Source organism: Sceloporus undulatus, chromosome 10 (assembly GCF_019175285.1).
Source record: "Sceloporus undulatus isolate JIND9_A2432 ecotype Alabama chromosome 10, SceUnd_v1.1, whole genome shotgun sequence".
Lineage (NCBI taxonomy): Eukaryota > Metazoa > Chordata > Lepidosauria > Squamata > Phrynosomatidae > Sceloporus > Sceloporus undulatus.
The window spans coordinates 2,997,662-3,020,376 of record NC_056531.1 but is presented as its reverse complement, the minus strand read 5'-3'; the positions used below and the strand labels follow the sequence as shown (position 1 = coordinate 3,020,376).

General features: G+C 46.4%; 2 protein-coding genes across 5 annotated transcripts in view; both read right to left on the bottom strand.

The window, feature by feature from the left end:
• The window catches only part of NOS1 (nitric oxide synthase 1), a 135,568-nt gene that overhangs the window by 20,944 nt on the left and 91,909 nt on the right, over window positions 1-22,715 (bottom strand). For all 4 annotated transcript variants that reach the window (XM_042441771.1, XM_042441768.1, XM_042441770.1 and 1 more), the window contains 11 exons: window positions 19,592-19,729; window positions 18,054-18,199; window positions 17,473-17,635; window positions 16,843-16,934; window positions 15,529-15,670; window positions 14,417-14,556; window positions 13,454-13,628; window positions 12,580-12,681; window positions 11,748-11,942; window positions 11,005-11,090; window positions 8,134-8,278 (listed from right to left, as the gene is read on the bottom strand). In XM_042441771.1, coding sequence (XP_042297705.1) covers window positions 8,134-8,278; window positions 11,005-11,090; window positions 11,748-11,942; window positions 12,580-12,681; window positions 13,454-13,628; window positions 14,417-14,556; window positions 15,529-15,670; window positions 16,843-16,934; window positions 17,473-17,635; window positions 18,054-18,199; window positions 19,592-19,729 — 1,524 coding nt within the window. The remainder of the gene's footprint in view (window positions 1-8,133; window positions 8,279-11,004; window positions 11,091-11,747; window positions 11,943-12,579; window positions 12,682-13,453; window positions 13,629-14,416; window positions 14,557-15,528; window positions 15,671-16,842; window positions 16,935-17,472; window positions 17,636-18,053; window positions 18,200-19,591; window positions 19,730-22,715) is intronic.
• LOC121916539 lies at window positions 1,824-4,199 on the bottom strand. The gene is made up of 2 exons (XM_042441772.1): window positions 3,539-4,199; window positions 1,824-3,502 (listed from the first exon to the last, which is right to left on the bottom strand). Exons 1-2 carry the CDS (start codon window positions 4,107-4,109, stop codon window positions 2,124-2,126), a joined length of 1,950 nt encoding a protein of 649 aa, XP_042297706.1. The 5' UTR covers window positions 4,110-4,199; the 3' UTR covers window positions 1,824-2,123.

Genomic DNA, 22,715 nt, shown 5'->3' with positions numbered 1-22,715 from the left:
TGAAAAGCCTCAGGGACAAAATGTGAAGAGCTAAGTACAAAAAAATGCTGCACTCAGCTCTTCCCAATGAACTACATTGGATAGCATGGAGTTATTAATAAGGCTGTGTATACTGCAACCGGACCTGTTTGTCCTGGATTGGCCTTTTTAGTCAACCAATACGCTTGTACAAAGCGCGGGATGAGTCCTTCCTGAATCTTCGTTCGCGAAGCAAAGCCAGAGTATACTGCTAGCCAGGGCTCTTCAAAGTTTTTTTTTAAAAAGAGTATGCCAAAGTAACAACAAACACAGCAAGTTTTTAAGAATGACTGTAAATGGTAGGACGCATCAAATAGGAGGATGGTCAAGAATTGGAAGTCTTAGAATCACAGAATCGTAGAGTTGGAAGAGACCACAGGGGCCATCCAGTCCAACCCCCCTGCCATGCAGGAACTCTCAATCAAAGCATCCCCGACAGATGACCATTCAGCCTCTGCTTAAAGACCTCCAAGGAAGGAGACTCCACTCCGAGGGAGTGTGTTCCACTGTCGAACAGCCCTCACTGTCAGGAAGTTCCTCCTAATGTTAAGGTGGAATCTCTTTTCCTGCAGCTTGCATCCATTGTTCCTGGTCCTGTTCTCTGGAGCAGCAGAAAACAAGCTTGCTCCCTCCTCAACATGACATCCCTTAAAATATTTAAACAGGGCTATCATATCACCTCTTAACCTTCTCTTCTCCAGGCTCCCTAAGTCATTCCTCATAGGGCATGGTTTCCAGACCCTTCACCATTTTAATTGCCCTCCTTTGGACTTGCTCCAGTTTCTGCACATCCTTTTTGAATTGTTTTGCCCAGAACTGGACACAATATTCCAGGTGGAGCCTGATCAAAGCAGAATACAGTGGGGCTATTACTTCTCTTGATCTAGACACTATACTCTTATTGACGCAGCCTAAAATTGCATTGGCCTTTTTAGCTGCCGCATCGCACTGTTCACTCATGTTCAACTTGTGGTCTACTTGGACTCCTACATCCCTTTCACATGTAGTCTCATTCAGCCAGGTGTCCTCCATCCTATATCTGTGCATTTTATTTTTCTGCCCTAAGTGCAGCACCTTACATTTCTCCTTGTTGAATTTCATTTAGTTAGCTTTGGCCAGCTTTCTAGTCTATTCAGGTCATTTTGAATTTTGATCCTGTCCTCTGGAGTATTAGCTATTCCTCCTAATTTGGTGTCAACTGCAAATTTGATAAGTATGCTCGCAGTTCTGTCATCCAAGTCATTGATGAAGATGTTGAATAACACTGGGCCCAGGACAGAGCCCTGTGGGACCCCACTGGTCACTTCTCTCCAGGATGAAAAGGAGCTCTTGATCTAAGAGCCAGCCCTTGCAAGTTCCCAGTGTGAAGAGGAGGAAGGACAGGTTACTCACCTGTAACGGTATTTCTTCGAGTGGTCATCTGCGAATTCATACAAATGGGTTTTACTGCGCCTGCTCAGTGCTGTTCGGATACTTCTAGAATCACTGGGCAAAGTACACTTTGCAACATATAGAAACTTTTTGGCGGTAACCCCACCCCCTCCTATAAAGCCCCGGTTCCCGCTCTTTTCCCCAGTTCCAAAAATTTTTCCCGCCAAGTAGGCGATGTAAGACAGAGCCAAAGTGAGCAGGACACCGAGGGGAGGATGGGCGGGATTTGTATGAATTCGCAGATGACCACTCGAAGAAATACCGTTACAGGTGAGTAACCTGTCCTTCTTCTTCGTGGTCTCTGCGAATCATACAAATGGGTTTAGACTGACAAGCTTAGGTATACGGCGGAGGGAGTGTCCTGAAACCCAAGCTATGGTAAACCAAGGTAATTTTATTACAACAATAAACTGTGAACCATCAAAGAGTCAGTCCTGTTTTTTGCACAACATATCAAATGCAGACATAACATGCAAGGCATAAGAAGGGCATGTAGGGTCACGCACGACCATACCCATTGGCATTGTGCAAACATAACCCACAGTTGCAGTGAATAATAACTTTGCAGAACCTGAGGAGGAATTGTAAGGTCATGCAAGACCAGTCTCCCTGGAAGCAAACACAAGTGAGCACATTATAGACCAATTCAAAGGCACATGACACAAAATAAGACATCAATGCAACCCAGAAACCAAGACAGCCCTCCCAAAGGCTGCATCCCGAATTGCCCTGGTGTCCAGTCTACAATGTTTTATAAAAGTCAATGGCTGGGACCAAACAGCAGCCTTGCAAACATCATCTAAAGGAATGCCAGCCAAAAAGGCAGAGGATGCTGCGACCGCCCTGGTCGCATGCGAGCGGACCTTGGCCGGTACCGGCTTCCCCGACAGTTCATAACAAAGGCGGATGGTGCTCGCCACCCATTTTGAGAGTCTCTGGGGCGACACCGGCAAACCCTTCCTTGGTTCCGAATAGCACTGGAAAAGCCTTTCGGAACGGCTGGAACCCATAGTCCTGTCCAGGTAGAAAGCCAGGGCTCTCCTGACGTCCAGCATATGGAGGCTGCGTTCCTCCATAGTCGATGGATTCGAAGCCAAGGTCGGCAACACAATGTCCTGACACATGTGAAAAAGGGATACCACCTTCGGGAGGAAGGTGATATCAGTCCGGAGTACCACCTTGTCCTTGTGGAACCGGAGGAAAGGTTCATCCCTCCGTAGGGCACAAAGTTCTCCTGCCCGGCGAGCCGAGGTGATGGCCACCAGGAAAACAGTCTTCCAGGTTAAGAGTCTTAAGTCTGTTGTGGCCAAGGGCTCAAAGGGCTTGGACTGGAGGGCAGCCAACACAACCTCCAAGCTCCAAGCCGGGGCAGGGAGAGAAACCTGGGAGTAGAGGTTATTACATCCTTTTAAGAAGTTTTTTACCAGAGGGTCCCTGAAAAAGGAAGGCAAACCATCATATTGAAAATGTGAACAAATAGCAGACAGGTAACATTTTATGGAAGCAAGGCACAGCCCCGCATCCACCAGTGACATCAAGAAGTCCAGCACCACTGGCACAGTGATGCTCTCCGGCGACAAACTCCTTTCAGCAAGGAATGAAAGGAATCTCTTCCATTTTGAGGCATAGGATCTCTGGGTCGCAGGCCTATGCGCGGCACGGATCACCCTCCGCACCGAAGGTGTCAGCGCCGTCAATGCAGGAGCCTCCAGGCCACCATCGGCAACGAGTCGATGTCGGGATGCCGAACCCTCCCCCCTTGGAGGGTGAGAAGGTCCGGCCTCGGTTCCAGCCGGAGAAACTCGCCGTTGGAAAGGTGTAGAAGCAGCGGAAACCACGGCTGTCTCGGCCACCACGGGGTGATGAGGATCGCGTCGACTCTCTCCCTGGACATCCTGGACACCACCCTGGTCAGCAGTGGAAACGGGGGAAAGGCATAGATCGTTTCCCGGGACCAGTCGAAGGCAAATGCATCTCCGAGAGGACTCTCGTGTCGCACCCGAGAACAGAACTGGGGACAGTGGCTGTTGGAGGCTGTCGCAAACAGGTCGACCTGGGGAGCTCCCCACCTGAAAAATAGGTCGCCGACTGTCTCTGGATGAAGCCTCCACTCGTGGCAGGTTGATGTCCTGCTGAGCTGATCCGCTAGGGTGTTTTCTTCTCCTGGTAGGTGAATCGCCTGAAGGAGAATGCACCTGTGGATGCACCAGTCCCAGATCCTTAACGTGATGTCTAAGAGAGTTCTGGATTTGGTGCCTCCCTGTTTGTTGACATAGTACATCACAGTTGTGTTGTCGGTCCTGAGTAGAATCACCTTGCCTGAAACGGTGGATTCGAATGCTTTCAGAGCCTTCTCGACCGCCAACATTTCCAGCGCGTTGATGTGGAGCGCACGTTCCTGCAGGGACCACTTCTCTCTTACGCATAGGTCCCGAAGGTGTGCACCCCAGCCTTCCATCGACGCATCCGTCATCAGAGTCATTTGTGGTTGAGGCTGGACGAAGGGCATACCTATGCACACGTTTTGGGAGTCTAGCCACCATCGGAGGGAGGAAGTCACGGCCCTCGGTATAGTGAGCCACCTGTTTGGTGAGTCTGTCAATGGGTTGAAAACGGAGAGGAACCATGCCTGAAGAGGCCTGAGGCGCAGTCGTGCCCATGGGGTGACGAATGTCGTGGAGGCCATGTGTCCCAAGGCGACCTGTATGTCCCTGGCTTTGAGTCTCCTGCGCGAGTGAACGGCGCGCACTGCGGCTGATAGGGCCTGAAAGCGGTTCTGAGGAAGGTAGGCCATAGACTCTTCGGAGTCGAGAACGGAGCCGATGAAACGGACCTGCTTGGATGGGGTCAAGTGGGACTTCTCCAGGTTGACCACCAGACCCAACTCCGACAAGAGGTTTAGGGTAAAATGAATTGCGTCCTGGAGCTCCGGTCTTGACGGGGCTGTCAGCAGCCAGTCGTCGAGGTAAGGAAAAACGCTGAATCCCTTCTGATGGAGGTAGGCTACTACTGGGGCCATGCACTTCGTGAATACTCGCGGAGCCGTGGCCAAGCCGAATGGGAGCACATTGTAGTGGTAGGCGACGGAGCCGATGGCGAAGGCGAGGAACCTGCGATGGGATTCTCTTATCCCGACGTGGAAATAAGCATCCTTCAGGTCCACCGTCGCGGACCAGAGGTCCTGCTGGAGCAGAGGCAAAATGGAAGCCAGCGTTACCATGCGAAAACGTCTATATCTTAGAAAAGAGTTCAGTTCTCGTAGATCCAGTATGGGTCTGATTCCCCCATCTGGCTTTGGAACCGTGAAATATCTGGAGAAAAAGGCTTTGGGCCACAAATCCGGAGACAAGGGGGAGATGGCCCCTTTTTGAAGGAGGGAGCGCACTTCGTCGAGAAGGGTGCCCGAGGGGGCAGCAGAAATAAAAGCTCCGGTGGGCGGGAGCTCTTCGAACTCGAGGGTATAGCCCCTTCGGACGATGTTTAAGACCCAGGAGTCGGAGGAGATGGAGGCCCATGTGGTGGCAAAGGGCCTCAAGATGTCAAGGAAAAACAAATTAGAGGAGGCGAAGTGCGCTAGGGATCTTCATGCCCTTTTCTTCCCCTGGTCGGGCTCCTGTCGGCGGTTCTTTCGGTACCGAGACTGGTTGCGACGGCCCAAGGAAGAGGACTGCTGAGGGGGGTAGCCCTGCCGCTGTGACCCCTGTTGATGGAACTGACGTTCCTGGTAAGGAGACCTCTGGAACTGACCTTGGTGGTGTTGCCAGGGACGAAGACACTTGCGGAAGGAGGAAGGGCCCAGAGTGGACATGCCACGCTTGCGAGCGGCCGCCTTCATGCGGAACTTTTTGTTGAGCCGTTCGTCCGTGTCGGCGTGGAACAAACCAGAGCCGTCGATGGGCATGTCCTCGATTGTAGACCTCACGCTCTGATTGAGGTCCGAGCCGCGGAGCCAGGCGTGTCTTCTCAACGCGATGGAGGCCGACATAGCCCTTCCAACGCATTCCGTGACATTCCTAGCCGCAGTGATCAGCCAGCTGCCAATCGAGTGGGTCTCATCCCTGATCTCGGTCAAGGTCCTCTGCACCTCGTCGGGAACATCCGGGACTATCGGGGAGATGCCCTCCATCAGAGTCTGGACGTACGCTCCCATGCAAGCCGTGTAACTAGTGGCCTTCGCCGCCAGTGCCGCTGCTGCATATGCCTTCTTGGCCAGGGCGTCTATCTTCCTGGCTTCCTTATCCACCGGGGAGGTGGTTTGGCGTTGGGTGGAGGTCTGCTGGGCACCTTCCACTATCACTGAATTCTGGCGCGGATGGGATATGAGCCACAGAGCATTGGGGGCCGCAACCTTGTACAGCGACTCGATCTTCCGCGGAGGCCCAAGAGGTGAAGAAGGAGAGTCCCAAGAACGCTTAAGGATCGTTTCCAAAGATGGAAGAAACGGAACACACGGGGGTGTTGGAACCCGGCCATGGACCCGACGTTCAACTGGGTCTGCTGCATCCGCCTCCGGGTAAACGAGATCAATGTCGAGGGCCCTGGACATCTTGATAATGTGTTCCGCGAAGGAACGAACATCATCCGATGGGGAGGCCGCTTCCGGGTAGTGAAGATCCTGCGGCGACTGGCGCGGGAGGTCTTCAACATCTGAAGGGTCTTCTGTGCCAACCGAAGCGTCCGCCTCGGAATCGGAGGAGTCCAGCTGAACAACGATATTCTGCCTAGCTGGTCGCGGTGACGGCTGAAGCAAAGCAGCTCTGGAAGCGGGGACAGGGTCCCGATGGCGTTTCTCCGGCTGCGAAACCTCTCGGGGACGATCACGGGGGCGATCACCTGAACGCACTCTGGACATCGCGACGTCCCTGGACACCTTTAGGTAGAACTGGTCTGCCTCGGAGTCGTAGAACAGCCCATCATCGGCAGGCACCGTTAGAGGAGACAGGGGGGCTGGCGATGGAGACCTGGGGGGTCGCTCACTCCGCGCTGGGGATGGAGACTGCGAGGGTAGACCCCGAGAAGGAGATCTTGAGAGCCTGTCCCGGGAGTCTTCCTCATTTGAGAGGAGAAAGGGAACGGTTGTTGTCGCCGACGGTCCCGACGAAGTTTGCTGAGCCTCGGACGCAACCGTCAGGGTGTCCCGCCTCGGGGAATCCGGTCGGATGCGAGGGCGAACCGGACGATCCACATCCTTAGCCACCTCAGGCTCCTTGCGAGGGTGCTCCTTGGCGTGCTTCGCCTTCTTGGAAGCCGTAGCCTCTGATGTGGAATCGGATGCTTTCCTTTTCTTGGATGACGCGGAGCCCCGCGGTGCATCCGGAGGAAAGAAGGGGATAGGCGACTCTGTGAGCCTTCCACCCGGTCTGGGCGCATCCTCCTTGCGGGGGGCAGCCTTAGCCTTGGAGGAGCTGTCCCTGACGGTCCCCGATCCATCCTTCGGGTCCGACAGAGCTTCCTTACGGGACCTGTGCTCCGATGCCGGCCGCGAGGTCTTAGCAGGGGTATCCCGTTTCCGAGATGAAGACGATGCGGCGGCCGTACCCACAGACCCAGATTTATGCGGGTGCTTGGTGGGCTTGGTGGTGGCACTGGGCTTGTCAGATCCACGGGCCACATTTGCATCGGGGTTGGGACCCCCGGAACGATCGGATGTCGATGGGGGAGCACTTGCCGGGCCATCTCTGGCGGAAAGAGCCGCTGAAACAGGGACCACAGGAGCCGAAGACGGGCAAGGATCCCCTTCCCGGATCTTACCCTGGGCTATCGCTGAAGTAAGCCGCGATTCCCGGTTCTTCCTGGCCTGGGAGGACATCGATTTGCAGAGGGAGCAGGACTTCACATCATGGTCCTTCCCGAGACAAAAAAGGCAGGAGGTGTGGGGATCCTGCACCGGCACTTTCCCCCCGCAAATGTCACACTTCTTGAACGGAGGAGACATCACTACCGAGGTCGACAGATCCAAAACCAAGTCCAAAATCAAGGTCAACAGTCCAAAAGTCCAGTACACGGGGGAAGAAGAAACGCCAAAGTCCAAAAAACAGTCCGAGTCAAAAAACCAGTGATCCAAAAACGAGCTAACACGAGCGAAGTTCCAAACAGCAGCCAAACGCGGCGGAAAAAATGGAACTGGGGAAAAGAGCAGGAACCGGGGCTTTATAGGAGGGGGGCGGGGTTACTGCCAAAAAGTTTCTATATGTTGCAAAGTGTACTTTGCCCAGTGATTCTAGAAGTATCCGAACAGCACTGCGCAGGCGCAGTAAAACCCATTTGTATGATTCGCAGAGACCACGAAGAAGAAACATCTTTAAACGACAGTTTTGTGCTGTTACCAGGAAAAACAGAATGTGGCAATAATTCATTTTAATGTTTTACTGCGTGACCTGTTCTCGTTATAAGCACATTATGAACCTGCTTCCAGAAACAAGATAGTGCTCAACAGGTAAGCTACAAGTGGGACAGAGATCTCAGCTCACTGCACAAAGGAGAAATAGCTGCTTGTACATTAAAGAGGCCAGTACAGTAGTGGACTACTTTGAAAATACATTCTTTTGACTGTTGACAAGAAGTAAAATGGCAGGGAAGCCCAGCTTTGGTTTTTCCAATGGTCTAAGCAAGAAATGTTTTAAGATCTGCTTCCCAACCCAACTGGAACCTGCTGCAGACTTCCTCTGCCAACTGAGGTCTTACCTTGGCATCAAAGGCATGCTTGAAGATTTCACACAGGGTTTTTGCATAGACCTGGGACTTCCCTGTTTCTGTCGCATACAGGATAGTGGCCTTGACCCTCTTCGCCATTGCCTGCCCCATCAACTTGGCAGAGAACTTGACAGCTCTGTGAGAGGAGAGAGAAGATACATTTATCCCGGAAGCTCTCCTGCATCCTTCTACTTGGCACCCTCCAGCTTTGAGGTCGAAATATTTGTTTGTAATTTCTGATGTATAATTCATGTGTACTAAATGGCAGCAGGAAAAGAATAAATGTCTGATAAAGCCCCTGATAAAGAAAAAAAAATGGGGGGGGGGGAGATTGACAATTTAGGCACATTTGAGAAATGTGCACAACCCTGCTTTAGACCAAGGTGGAATCATGTAGCCCTCTAGATGTTGCTGGACTGCAACTTCTAGCATTCCTCATCATTGACCATGCTGGATGGGGCTGCTAGGATGTGTATCTAAACAACATCTGGACATCCACACATTCCCCACCCCTTATATCCGGACTTGTTTTCTGCTGCTCCAGAGACTAGGACCCGGAGCAATGGATTCATACCAGAGGAAAAGAGATTCCACCTCAACATTAGGAGGAACTTCCTGACAGTAAGGGCTGTTCGACAGTGGAACAACCTCCCCCGGAGTGTAGTGGAATCTCCCTCCTTGGAGGTGTTTAAACAGAGGCTGGATGGCCATCTGTTGGGGATGCTTTGACTGAGAGTTCCTGCATGGCAGAATGGGGTTAGACTGGATGGCCCTTGTGGTCTCTTCCAACTTCTATGATTCTATGATTTAGTAAATGGGGTATCTATCCATAAATATGTCCATTTCAAAAAGATGCACAATATATATATATTGATTTTTTTTCCTATAAAAAAGAAAAATCCATGCATTACTGCTTTGGAATGAACTTGGCGATTGGAAAAGGAGAAAAACTCTGGCTTTGACAGATTTGCTCATCCGTAATAAGAAAAGGTCACATGTACTTTAGTGTACACTAAAGATTTTTTAAAGTGTAGACTGAAAAATGTAATGTGCAAATGAAGAGAGTCACATGTTTAGAAACAAGCACTTCTTACAAGTATATGAGTCAAAGTAAGGCAGAAGTGGCGACAGCTCCCTGCCAAGTGTTTACATAAGAAAAATAACATTTAACTGAATATAAAGAAGAGGCACAGTGGGTAATCAAGAAAAAAAAATCAAATGCACAAAGCTGAACAACAACAACAACAACAACTGTGTACCTAGCATACTTTACACGTAGCTTAAAATCTAGAGAACAGAGCAGAAGAGGCAAAAGGTAATTCCATGGAAAGGATAATCACTGTGGCATCTCTTTAAAGCTTTTACAATGATTGAGAAGCATTAAAACACCACTAGATACACATCAGGAAATATAACTCAACTGGGTCAATGAGTGGCTTTGATAATCTTCAATAAGTGAAAATGTTTTTATTTTTTAAATTATTCCACCCCCGCCTTCAGGTGGGAGGCTATTCCATTTGACTTTCTTGTGAATTGAATGAAATGGGTCTCATTTCCATTCAGGAGAGACTCTAGTATTATATTGCTGTCCCAGGTCAATCCATTTTATAAATCCCCTGCATCTTGTTTTGGTACACATGTGAATTATGCTTCCCTGAGAACTGGTGGCCTCCATGCTATGAGGTGGTGAATTCATGCTGGGTTTTACTCTGAACTTGAGGGGAACTAAGGCAATGAACTTATTTTTGAGCTAGGATAGATCACCTTGGACAGCTTCCTTAAAGCTTGGAGTAAAACCCAGAGCAGATTCACCGCTGCACAGAATGGAGAACACCAGCTGCCAGGGTTATGTTGTCATTTCCTTCCTTTGTAATTTCCTAGTTCAAGTGCCAAAACCTGCCCAATCTTTACTGTAAATTCTGTAAATCCAGGAAGGCTGATATGTTCTGCTACTGGTTCTGGCGTCCTTCTATTTCTAATGTCAGATTTGTGGTCCACTAAGAGTTGAATTATGTTCTCAAAGTCCAATCCATTAGCAGAGGTATGGCATTCTACATATATTGATACAAGAGTCCTTGTTACTGCTTATACAATATAAGGAATGTTCTCAGATAAAGTTTTGAACCCTGGGAAACTGACTTTTGGCAAGCAGATTTATTGCATTCACACATCAACACTAACTGACTACTGTCTTTGAAAACGTAGAGTACGAGTTGTGGTTTGCATCTTTCTGGATCCTATTACATTCTATTCCACTCCCACAACTGTGTAAATATGCTTTATACTTGAGCATTTACCATCACTCTGTTTTGTATATGAAGAAGTGGGCTTATATCCACAAAAGCTCTTAAGTCAGTCTTAAAGGTGCTGCCACATTTCTCCCTCCCCTCTTTTCCTCCTTTTTATGTTGCAAAAAACTAACATGGCTGCTTCTTTGAAAGCTACCACTTCTAAGCAAAACCACTCTAATTCCTGTACACACCAAGCTTTGTATTTTCTGTCACCATTTCCAAAATAGAAGCAAATCATCCCAGATCAGGCCAGATTTATGGTGGTGGGGGGCATGGGACCCACCTCTACACTGGGGACAAGGGAGAAGAGGAGTGATCCATCTACGGTAGGTACATTTTTCATACAGCCCATTTATCAATTTCCTGCAAGTCACTATCATTAACTTAAACCTGAACTTGAAGAAATGGTTCAGGAAAAGATGTCGGTATTTCCTTCAAACTCTTTAAGCACCTAGGTACTGATCCCTGTTGCCAACAATGAGTTGTAGTCAGTGCTTTAATTACACAATTTCTTCCTCTTCCTCATATCCAAACTTTCCACTGATTCTGGTAAGCTCTGCTGCACACTTACTTGGCCAGCTTTTTAAAGCCGATAGCCCTCTTCTTGGTGGGAGTACCATTGAGACCTTTCCAGATGTGTGTGTTCCAAGGATCAGGCTGGTGGGAGGGAGAAAAAAGAGCCTGGGTTGAAAAGGAAGCTGTTATGCATTAAAGTGTTTATTTGAAACAGTGATTGAAGATCGTGCATTCCTTTTTCAGGTGACAAACACAATGATGTTATTTATTTATTTTTGTTCCAGCAATATAATACCTGAAATATTACCTCACCAGGACCTACCTTAGGCCTACATAAGCTAGTCAGGGTGTTTTGTTCTCTTTCTCCCCCTCCCAAAAAACCCCAAAGGTCCTGTGCCACTCAGAGCAGCACAGGGCAATTAGTTGCTTCTGTGATGTTTAGCACACCCTTAGGAAGTGTGGCTAAACTTTCTAGGGCCTTCCTGGAGTGTGGCAAAATCATCCCAAACATCCCAAAGGAGGTGATGTAGGGTCCCAAGAAACTTCTAGGTGCTTTGCAACTATCTCTAGATAAGTAACGCAGATGAGGTGTGGGTACAAATTAAACTTGGCACAAGTTCCCAGACCAGTACACAATTCACAGTGTCAGCTGTGCAGTAACAGGGAATATATGGTGAACTTGCATCAAGTTCACCATCAACATCTGTGGACTGTGACTGGCATGTAAGAACTCTGATGCGATCCCAAGTTTCTTAGGCTGAACCTGAGCTACAACAGTATCCAAGAAAGGAAGAGTACCTGGTACTCAAAGGAAGGTGTGAGCCTGTAGTTGAGCATTTCCTGGTGAAAAACAGGAGTGATACTTCCAGACATTGGCGGAACAATCCACACCCAATCTGCAGGGCAGCCTCCCCGGCAGCGATATTCATTCTCCATGTGTTTGATGAAGGACTCAGTGGCGGAGTGATGGTCCACAATGGTCACTTTGTCACTCTGCGGAGGTAAACAGTTTCTTAAGTAAGAGAGGTGATAACAGCTTAAACCAGCCTGGTTCATGATCCTTCAAAATCTGGATGTGTTTCCCCTTAATCCCAGATACATGCAGCAGAAAGAGCTTAGAATGTACAAGTTACAAGTAATGTAATGCAATATGTTGTGTTTTCAAGTGGTTAAGAAGAGAACAATAACATTTGGAGAAGAAGCCCACCACTCAGCAGAATAAGAAGGCTAGCGTCTAAAAAAGCAGCTCAGCTGGCTTGCCACATTTGGAAGTAAGAAAATAATATACAATTGGCCCTTTGTATCCACAGATTCTTTTTCATGAATTCAACCATCTACAGCTTGAAAATATAATATATATATATAAATTCCAAAAAGCAAACCTTGATTTTGCCATTTTATATAAGGGACATCATTTTATTATGCCATTATGTTTAATGGGATTTGGTCATGATATCCATGGGGGGGGGGGGTTTCCTATAACCAAACTCCAGAGGTTACCAAGGGCCTACTGTATGTTATCATTGAAAGAAGAGAACAAGTCTAGAATTATCTAACTGCACCACTACTGGTACCTGCACTTCAGATGTTACCAAATGGAAACTGATACTACAGAACAATTTCCTGGTACCTGGAAGCTGTATAGGACAGCAATGTTGATCTCCACCAGTGCCTGGTCCTTCCAGAGTGATGAGGTTTTCCGCATATCCAAGTCCATCTTTTTGGCAACTTCCTGAATAACAAAAAACAGAGATGTATGAATTTGAGCTCTTATTCCTTTTGTGACTCTTGGCCACTCCAACCTTTGTCCGTAGATGTGTATTGCATTCCCTGGCATAGTTTCCATCTTACAATGAGTATAGAGAAATAGAGGTAGATACTTTACATCAGATCAGATTATTTCTTCATGTAGTTTAATATTGTCTTTGACTGGCAAGAGACCTCCTGGGTATTAGGCACTCAAAGATAGTTCCCATCAAATGCTACTTGGTCCTTTGACTGGAGTTGTCAGGGATTGTGCCTTGAATGGTCAGCCTACAAAGCAAGTGCTCTACCTCTGAAGCTATGGTTCCACATTACAGTAGTCCCATTATGTCATTAAAGGTAAGTTTAAAATAGTAGCAGATGCCACTATTAATCAGAAAATCCTGGCTGGAATTTCACTAGTGTGCATGACAAAAAAAATCTATACAATTGAAAAATGTGTATAAATGTATTCTAGATCATGTAAAAGTGCATAAAAATGCATGTATTTGGAAAAGTGTGTACTAAAATATACATGAATTTCTGTCCAGTAAGAAGGGAGAAGCAGTCTTGCAAGATGGGAAACTGGATGGGAGGAGTGTTCTGGTGGGATTCTGAAGTATATCAAAGAACAAAATGAACAGATTTCTTCAGTAATATAACCAACTTGCTTTAAAGAGTTATCATAAACATTACAACTATGTGAAGTCTGTAAATTGTTTCTGCATGCTAAAAAGCAGTATGCAAAAGCCAATTGCTACCTCTAGGATATTGTAGCGAGAGTTGTCGCAGTAATCACGGACACCAATCTCGGTGCCCATATACCAGCCACTGAAGGGGCAGGCTGAGAACTCCAAGCCTCCAATTTCAAGCAGCATGTTGGAAACTGCTGGTAAGCCATACCACTGCAGCCCCAAGTCTTTAAACCAGGCAAACCTGCAAAGGAGAAGACAGCACAAACAGTTTGAACAGAAATGGATTTCATGTTACTAGAAAGAAGCTGGATCTCTCAACTACCTAAAGGCCATCTTGTCTTGCGAGAAGTTCAGCAAGGCACCCACCATTCTAAATCTACTAGTGGGGCTCAGTCAAAACATAACAACACCCAGTTTCTTTGTGCTTCGGGTACTGGATGTAGATAGCAGACAGCTGCTGAAGGATGATACTTAAAGAGTTGCAGCAGAATTTGGGGCCAACTTCCAGAATCCCACAGCCACCAAAAAGTATCATCTGCAAACTCTGGGTTGCAGAACAGGGCTGTCCAACCTTTTCAGAATTCAGGAACATGTTTTAATGCTGGCTTGGAGGTCAGGCATGTTCACACACAGAAACATTCACACTGCATGCACATAACCCAGCAAACGTCTTTCCAGACTGGAGGGGGAATATAAAGCCATCTTTCTATTCTCTCTGCCCCCCCCCCCCATCCAAATCTGCAATGAGGAAGCAGAAAGGCCTATGTAGATATTTGGGTAGTGAGTAGAAAGCCTGTTCTCTACTCGCTTCATAACAGTCTGGACAGATATCACTCTTTCCCCGCTGTTAGAATCAGCAAGGAAAGAGTGATCAGTATGGAACCAGTGCACACACAGAAGTATACTGGCCACAGAGCAGGAGCCCTTTCCAGGCCCTAGGGTTGCCCACACTAAGAATTTTAACTCCCCAAAAGACCTAGGAGGGCTTGAGATTTACTCAGTAGTTCTGTGAGATGTGTTTTGACTTACTTGGGGTGCCTTATTGGTATTTCCAGCACTAGCTCAGGTGGGATTTCAAAAAGCTCTGGATCATTGCCATTGGCCTGGAGAAGGAGTGGCAGGACATCGAAGCGGCCCCTTGGTGCTTTCCACCCTTGCTGTATGCAGATCTGTATCCAAAAAAGAGTACAGGCCAAGTGACTATCCATGGAGTAAGAGGAGACCACCAGCAGCTCATTTTATATGGCTGGTTAAGGTCAAATATCTAAAATGGAACAACTCTCTCTAGTTTTCAGGGCAAATCGGAAAGTGTGTCAGAGAGCTTCCTTTCTCCCTCATTCTATCAGATTGTGAAAAAGTTTCTTTGGAATATTTGGTCCTATTCAGTCATGTAGGTCTTCTCCCCTTCATAACCTAAATAATATGTTTGTCTTTGCCCGCTTCTGAGGCTGAGAGAGTGTGATTTGCTAGGTGCTATAGGCTATATTTCAGAGGAACTAACTGCAAAACTATCCCTAAGAAAACCCTATGAAATTTATGGAGTTATCATAAGTCGATAGGTGACTTGAAGGCAAACACACACACATGAAAAATTTGATCCTATTTCTGTTGTTCATTTTGGTTCCTTTTACAAAATTATGCATATATTTTAGTTTTAATTGAAATGCTGTGATTTTGGCTGACATTTTGGATTACCTTATTTCCATTTTCTTGACATTCAAGTATTGCAAAAGACTGTTTCATAAACCAAACTGTGAGTCATTTAATGCTGTGCATGTAAAACCATTCATTCCATAAAGTGTTTGTATTGATTTTGTATTATTGTCTAAAGTAACCTTCAATTGGTTGTCATGTACCTAGGTGTAATTCAGGAAGTTGTCATGTACCTAGGTGTAATTTTTCATTCTGGGCTTCTAAAAACATTGGGAAGATGCTATACCTAAGATATGTTACCCCGAATATGATCTTGCCCTCAAAATTATACTAACATTGACTGAGCAGGGTGGCTCGAAGAACAACCTTACTCTGACAGAGTTGGGGAGAAATAGCTTCAAAACTTGGGAAATCTCTCAACAGTAAGACATAATTCTGCTGGGTCTAAAACAGAGAGGAATTTGAATCCCTCTTTCTTACATACTAACCTCAGTCAGCTCCACATTAGCTGGGTCTCCCAGGATGGTGCCATCCATTTGCTTGTAACCAGCATAGCGGATCAGTTGGGAATTCCAGACTCTGAAGTCATGTTTGCCATCTGTCTTCTGGGGGAATATGGTGATGGCAGACCTAGGAGGACAGAAGGTAAAATTCAGCTATAAGCCATGGAACTTCAGTCATGGACTCTGCAGAGATGCAGATAGCCTCATTCTCTTTCCTATGCAACCCGCAGGTAATGTGACAGGTTAGCATTCAGGCAACATTCTCCTTCCAACAGTCATGGACCTAGTTGCCCCTGAACTGATCAATATGTTTGCCGTAACACTCCAGCCTGTAGCTTTGGCGGCTCGACATAACATAACATACAGAAAGTAGTTCAGCTCAGACACCAGGCTTACTGACTCTTTAAGAACTAGGTAAGCATCTACCACATTTCTGGACAATTTCCACAACCCCTTCCTGTTGACAGCATTGGTTGGGATCTCTGGCAGCTTATGTCCAAAACATCTGGAGGGCCAAATGTTTCCCATTCTGGACTACTGTTTAGCTTGGTGTCAGACTCTGAATTAGTGCAGTCCCCAATATTTTTGGTTTCCCCCCCTACTTTCCATTCCAAGGTTTGAGTGGCAAAAATGTAGCTGCCTGTGAAAGAAAGGAGGGAAAATGAGAGCTTTTCAGAAAACTCTTGTGATGGAATACAGGTATATCTCTCTTCTTGCTCTCTTACTTAAGTAAGGTGGCTGAGTGGGGTGTGGACTCCCTTTAAAGGTTTGGTTTTTGTTTGCTTTGCAGCTTCTTCTGCAGTACTTTCAGTCTCCTGGGAAGATATTATGCCCTGACTTTCTCTCTGAGCATTTCAGGAAGCCTGGTTGGCTGGGAGGCTGCTGGAAGAACACCAGAGAGTGCTGGAGGATGTTTTACTTCATTTCATAATGTTATCCATGTAAGAGAGCAAGAAAAAACAATTCCCTGCTCAGTCTTCAAAGATTTTCCTCAACATTCTCTCCTTTCCACTCCCCAAAAAGCAGAAGAAAAATACAATTCATTTTTTCAGTGAACATAACTTTTGTGAGATGGCGGAGAAAGGGGTTGGGTACATCTAAGTGCATCTGAATATTTTCCTGTTGGCTATCTTTCACTTTAGTTGTCCTTACCAACATCCTGTCCAGCCCATTACATATGCCTGGATGCTTCCATTACTCCAGACCATTAGTTACACTCTCTGTGGCTGATGAGAGTTAGAGTCTAATAATATTTGCAAGTCTACAATTTCCCATGTCTGGCTTACATATACTACATACCTGAGATTCCCTTTGTTAGTGGCATACTTTATGTGGTTGCAAATGTAATTGAACATCCCATGGGCAGTGGTGCAGTCACGGGCATCAAACACCTGAAAGAAGTCAAAGGGAAATAGGTTCAAGTGAAGGGCAACAAAGATGGAAAGGCTTAGAGATGGCTGAGAAGGAACAACACACTTCAAGTTCCAAAAGATGAGGGCAAAGGCATGTGTTTTGCTGTCCCAGTGGGTACAACTAAATGTAAAGGGCTTAAGTTACAGGAAGGGATATTTTTTTGGATAAATGTCTTAATGGTAATTTGGAGCCAATAACCTGGGTCTGTTCCCCTTTGAGTCAATGATGGAGAATTATCTGATGAGGATATTCTAGCTAGAAATCTCCTGTACCAAGCAATGAATGCTTATAAAGCTTTCTCCAACCCTTTGATTATACCACCTGAAGAATTCTGAATCACTCTAGATTTAAATCAACTTCTTCAAACCTTCTGGGAGAGCAAACTTACATCTGGACCAGAAGTCTCCCTGAAGTTACAGTACTTAGCTCTGTGCAATAATCTTGCCATAATCTTCCTAAAGTATGTGCATTGTATGCACTCTCCATCACCTGTGTGCAAGGCAACCACTTCCTCACCTGAAGCTTGGACCACTGAATCCTGCCCACACAACGGGAAGCATTGCGCCAGGCATGCTTGGCTCCATAGATCAGCTCTGTATCTCGCAGCTGGTAAGTGTCAGTAGCTTCAATCTCCTTAGTCACTTCCTCCAGCCTCTCTATGTGGGCCTTGGAGCCAAACCTGCCAGTGTGGAGAAAGAAGCCAGCGGCTTTTACCAGAACCAACATGCTAGGCAAAACTGAGCAGAACTATATAAATGTGCAATCCCATTTTCAACACATGCATGCACATCAGAGCTTGAGAAAGTAACTTTTCTCAACTAGAACTCCCAGAATTCCCCAGGTAGCACAGCCAGTGACAACACAGACCAGCTCTAGTAATTTTTCTAAGCTCAGATAAAAATACAAACAAACAGGTGCATCCAAAAGAGGATGGACATGAAAAATCTGACAATCAGAATAACAATAAGCTGTCTCACAAATTCTGTGTTCCTGTCACAAGAAAGCTAGTTCAGTTTGCAAAAATCTAGATGGTTTCTGGGGCAGAGGTATCTTTGGTCTGCCAACTGAGGCCCAGACTATCCACTCAAAAGACTTGCCTCTTGATTGAGGAATAGTACTGATCAATGAATTCTTTAGCCAGTGGAAGCAGCTGCTCTTTTGTCCTGACTTCTTCCGGCCTTCGGACATGCTGGGAAGGTATCATAATGGAGCCCATACAGACCTGCTCACTACAGGGTGTCACCTGAAAGATACAAGGCAGAAGACCACTTAATATCCATCTTGGTTACTTGCTGTGAGGACCTATTTTTCTAAACTAAAAAGACCCCAATGTGACTTTTCCCTGTAGAAGAGTTGCACGAGCCCCTGATTATTTTCCTTGCCTTTCTGCATCTTTTCCATCTCCACAGTATTATTTTTTGAGATGCTACAAACCAGAACTGTTCACAGTATTCCCAGCCCGATCCCATTACAGACTGGTATAAAGGCATGATGATATTGCTAATTTCATTTTCACCTCCTTTCTTAACAATCCTCATCTTTTTCGCAGCTGCAAGCATCCTGGATCGACATTTTTCTTCTCTTTTCTTTGGATGTTTTCCACCACAACTGCTATTTGCATGTTAAAGAAAGCGTACATTTTAAAGAAACACGCCTCTCACATTACATCTAGTCTGGGCCTATGTTCTTTAGTTCATTCATGTTCATTCATTCCCATCTTTACTGATGTTTCACCAGTCCTGGTGCATGTGTCCTTGTGTGTGCTGATAAAACAGTGTAAGCACCTCCTTGATAATGACAGTGCATATGGCCTGATCAGGATGTTTTGTGTGAGACATTCTTTTTTTGCGGGAGCATACATGGTGTCAGCAAAAGATAGCATAAAGAAAACCTTGATGCAAATCGTATAGAGATTTGCATTGAAGTGGTTGCTTTTATAAGCATTTCTTTATGCACATGAGCATGTCAGTAACATGGTTTGGGGTGCAGAGGAGAAGCTGGAAATAAATGGAAGAAGTGAGCCCTGCTGGAGCTTACTGATCGTCCAATTTCACAAGTAACATTTTAGAAATTCTGCTAGTTAATCTGGAATTTAGAAAGCAAGGCAAATGTACAAAACCAACAAAGAAAGTAAAGGGGGGATGCTTTTGCCTGTTATTTGGGCTAGTGTATCCAACATCCTTAGGACAGGTGCTAGAGCCTCAGTGCCCTGACAGTGGCAGAGTCTGTTGCTGATACCTGCCCCAGGAGTGAAGCAATTGGCTCAATCTACTTTTTCATTTTCCTACAATACCCTTGATCTAGCATCGTACCAGAACATTCTGGGAAAGTGCAAGGTGGCACTTTCTGCCTGAAGCAAAAAACAAGCAAGAATCTTTCTATTCCATGTAGGGAAGCTAACCACATTTACAGTTCAGTATTACCTCTACACTGCCTCCTCCACTCCAGGTTGCAGGGCATACACAGTGCCATGTTTCAATACCCTACAGAGCTGCTAATGATCTCATGGGGGTGCCAACTTTTCCCGATTTCATGGTACCAAAAACCAGCTGCTTAAAGCATTATCATACTGCCAGCCTAGTATCTGGCAAGATATGTCTAGAAAATGTTGGTCTAATCATGTCATCTCACTTACCATGGTACTCTTTAGATGCAAAGTATCATTCAGCACAGAGCCACTCTCCCAGTTCCTCACTTTTGCAAAGCGTGGGCACTTGGAAGGGCTTCCATTCACCAAAGTCTTGTTTGGTGATTGCCGTCCTGAGGGTGGCATCTGGGTGGGTGGGGAGGAAAGGGAAGAGAACACAATATTAAACCACTACATCCCATCTGGTTAGAGATAAGCTAATATGTAGGAGTGATGCCACCGCTCAAGCTTTGAAGCTGGCAAAGAGCACAAAAAGTGCAGCAATCAGAGAATTTTGTTGCCATCTTTCTCAGATTCTTTGTCCTCAAGACTGCAGAGACAAGCTTGAAAGTGTAGGTGGAAATGCCCACTGAAGATCTAGATGAATCATGGCAACCCTAATCATGGGTTTCTCTTGGCAAGACTTGTTCAGAGGAGGTTTGCCGGTGCTTTCTCCTGAGGCTGAGAGAGTGTTTATTGCCCAAGGTCACCAAGTGAGTTTTTGTGGCCAAGCGGGGATTCGAACCCTGATCTCCTGAGTCTAGTCCAATGTTCAAACCACTACACCACTCTGGCTCTCTTACTCAGCCAAAAAGAGTGTTTTTTCTGGGTGGGTCAACTCAACTCAACACAACTCTGGTAGCGTAGTGGTTAAATGCTGGCAATGCTGCCACAATGTTGTGAGTTCGATCCCAGGGCGCCAAGGTTGACTCAGCCTGCCATTCTTTTCGTAGGTCAGTAAAATGAGTATCCAGCTTGTTGGGGGCAATTGGCTTACGCATTGTAAACCTCTTAGGGAGTGCTGAAGCACTATGAAGCAGTACAGAAATGCAAATGCTATTGCTATTGCTACAACTGGACATCCTTCCTAGCATCTTTCTCTTTTTACAGAGTCTTGTAAATTTCAAGGGATAATTTACCACACACACATACACAAAAAGAATCGCAATTTACAAAGGAAGCCTAAAGCGTTGTGTTGGCTGGACCACAAGAGGCCAAAGCTCTCCTTTTGCCACCTCACCCCTGCCAGCCTTGCTGCATGTCAAGTCACATGTCCCCTCTTTTCCCTGAATTGGGCCAATAGGGGGGAAATAGAAAGATTAAATTCAGCCACTGGAGGTCTGCATCCATTATTCAAGAAGACATTTACAAGGGAGCCTGTTAACAACTTTTTACTAGCAAACCTCCTGCAATGATTACACATGTCTGGGGTGGAGTGTGGGAACGCATGACTTATGGCCTTCCAAGCATGTGTCTTGACTGCTTTGCTCTGCTAAACAAAGAAAAATGGGACCAGGAGGTGGAAAGTTCATCCTGATATAGCAGCAGCAACGGTGGGGAGGGAAGGGAGTCCCTGGCATTTTTATTTTTCCAGAACTGATTTCAAGCAGGCTGTAGACACATGGGCTGCATTCACACTGCAGAAGTAATTCATTTTGACACCACTTTAAGTGCCATGGCTCAATGCTATGGAAGAATTATCAAGTCCAAGGATTCCTTGGGAGATGCCAGTTTAATTTTGCAGTGTGGCAGCAAAAATAAAGTGTAAGCAGTGGCTGTTGGGGTGGTGGCGAAGTTGCTTAGAGATTGAGTTGGAACTTGAAAGGTGCTATAACCTATCCCTCAAATAGGTTCAACAAACTGGGTATGTCCTTTCAAGTTGGGACTCAAACCCAGAGGAGATGCGACATTCCCACGGACCTGGAAGCCACCTGCCATCACTTGCTATAAGGAAAGGAGGATTAAAAAGAAGAAAAATGAGGGTTGCAATTCCAGGGAAGGGAGGAGCTGCTATAAGAGCAGCTTAAATATCTAAGCCTTAAAAAGAGGAGCAGATTTTAGAACTCCTAACATGGAAAGAAATTAAGCCTCAATGCAGAAGGGCATAAAGTGGCTTATGGAGTAGAGCCACAAGCTTAGCAGGGAACATGCCAGCAAGAAATCCCCAAAAAGGTAAAAGACACTGCAAGGGGAACTGTCTCTTTGAACTCGCTCAGATAAATTTGCTTATGAAAGGGACCTTTCACAAACCCTTTTCCAACCTGGCACCTTGCAGATGGGCTGGAGTACAAACCCCATCGCTCCTGGACCACATCCAGGGTGGGATGATGGGAGCTGTAGTCCAAAAGCATCTCCAGGTTGGGAATGGCTGTCCTACACCTTTCCATACAGTACTTTCCCCCCTCACTCTCTTCTCAAGGGAAGCCTGAGGCAACACTTCAACGTTCAGAATCTTTCTTCATCGATTCCAAGTACGTTCTGAAGGCCATTCCAGCAAACGCCAAAGGTCCCTGACATTCCCCTCAATCTATATTGGTGAAGAGGGTTTGTGCCCTCAGAGCCCCTCTCTAGGCGCCTTTAGAACTGTGTGTTGTGGACTGGAGGCACTGTGCTATATCTCACCATCTTGTCCAAGCAGACAGCACAAGAGGCAAGACTTTATCGGCGGTGGTCTTCAGCATTTTAGCTGGAAACTCACTAAATTCTAAATGCAAATACTACAGGGTAACTGCTCCAGCAAGTGTATACTGATTGGGGAAACGTGCATCTTGGAATTTCTTGCGGAAAGGTGAACCGAACGAAATTCTTCTCCATAGGGTTTCCTTTGGCCAAAGTCACTGCTTTACTGTTTAACTGAACAAACAGCTTGGCTTTACAGTCTGATGTTTCCTGTGTGAACTTTTCCCCTCAAGCGCAGGGAAAATATAAATTTATTATTTCCCCCCTACATTGTTTCAGGCTTCTTCATAGTGTTCCTCATCTTTATATAGCACAGCTTGGCAGAGAAAGAGCCATGCAAAATGTTTCCATTTGAGCAGTAGCTGGGTGGGGCAGGGCAGGGAGCCAGACAGGAGCTGAGCGATTGTGGCACGAAAGGAGAAATTGAAGGGAAGAGGACGGAAAACAGGGGTGGGAAAACTTTTTGCTTGCAGAGTTTGGAAAGACAACTTGTATACAGTAATCTCTTACCATTAGGCTGGGTTGGTTGGGGCTTCTGGGAGTTAAGTCCAAAACATCTGGAAAGCCAAAGGTTTCTCACTCCTTAGTAACGGGAGTTAAGAACTGTTTAGGTCAAAAGATGACTTAGGTTGCATCTGCATTGCAGGAAAAAACCTCCAGTTTGACACCATTA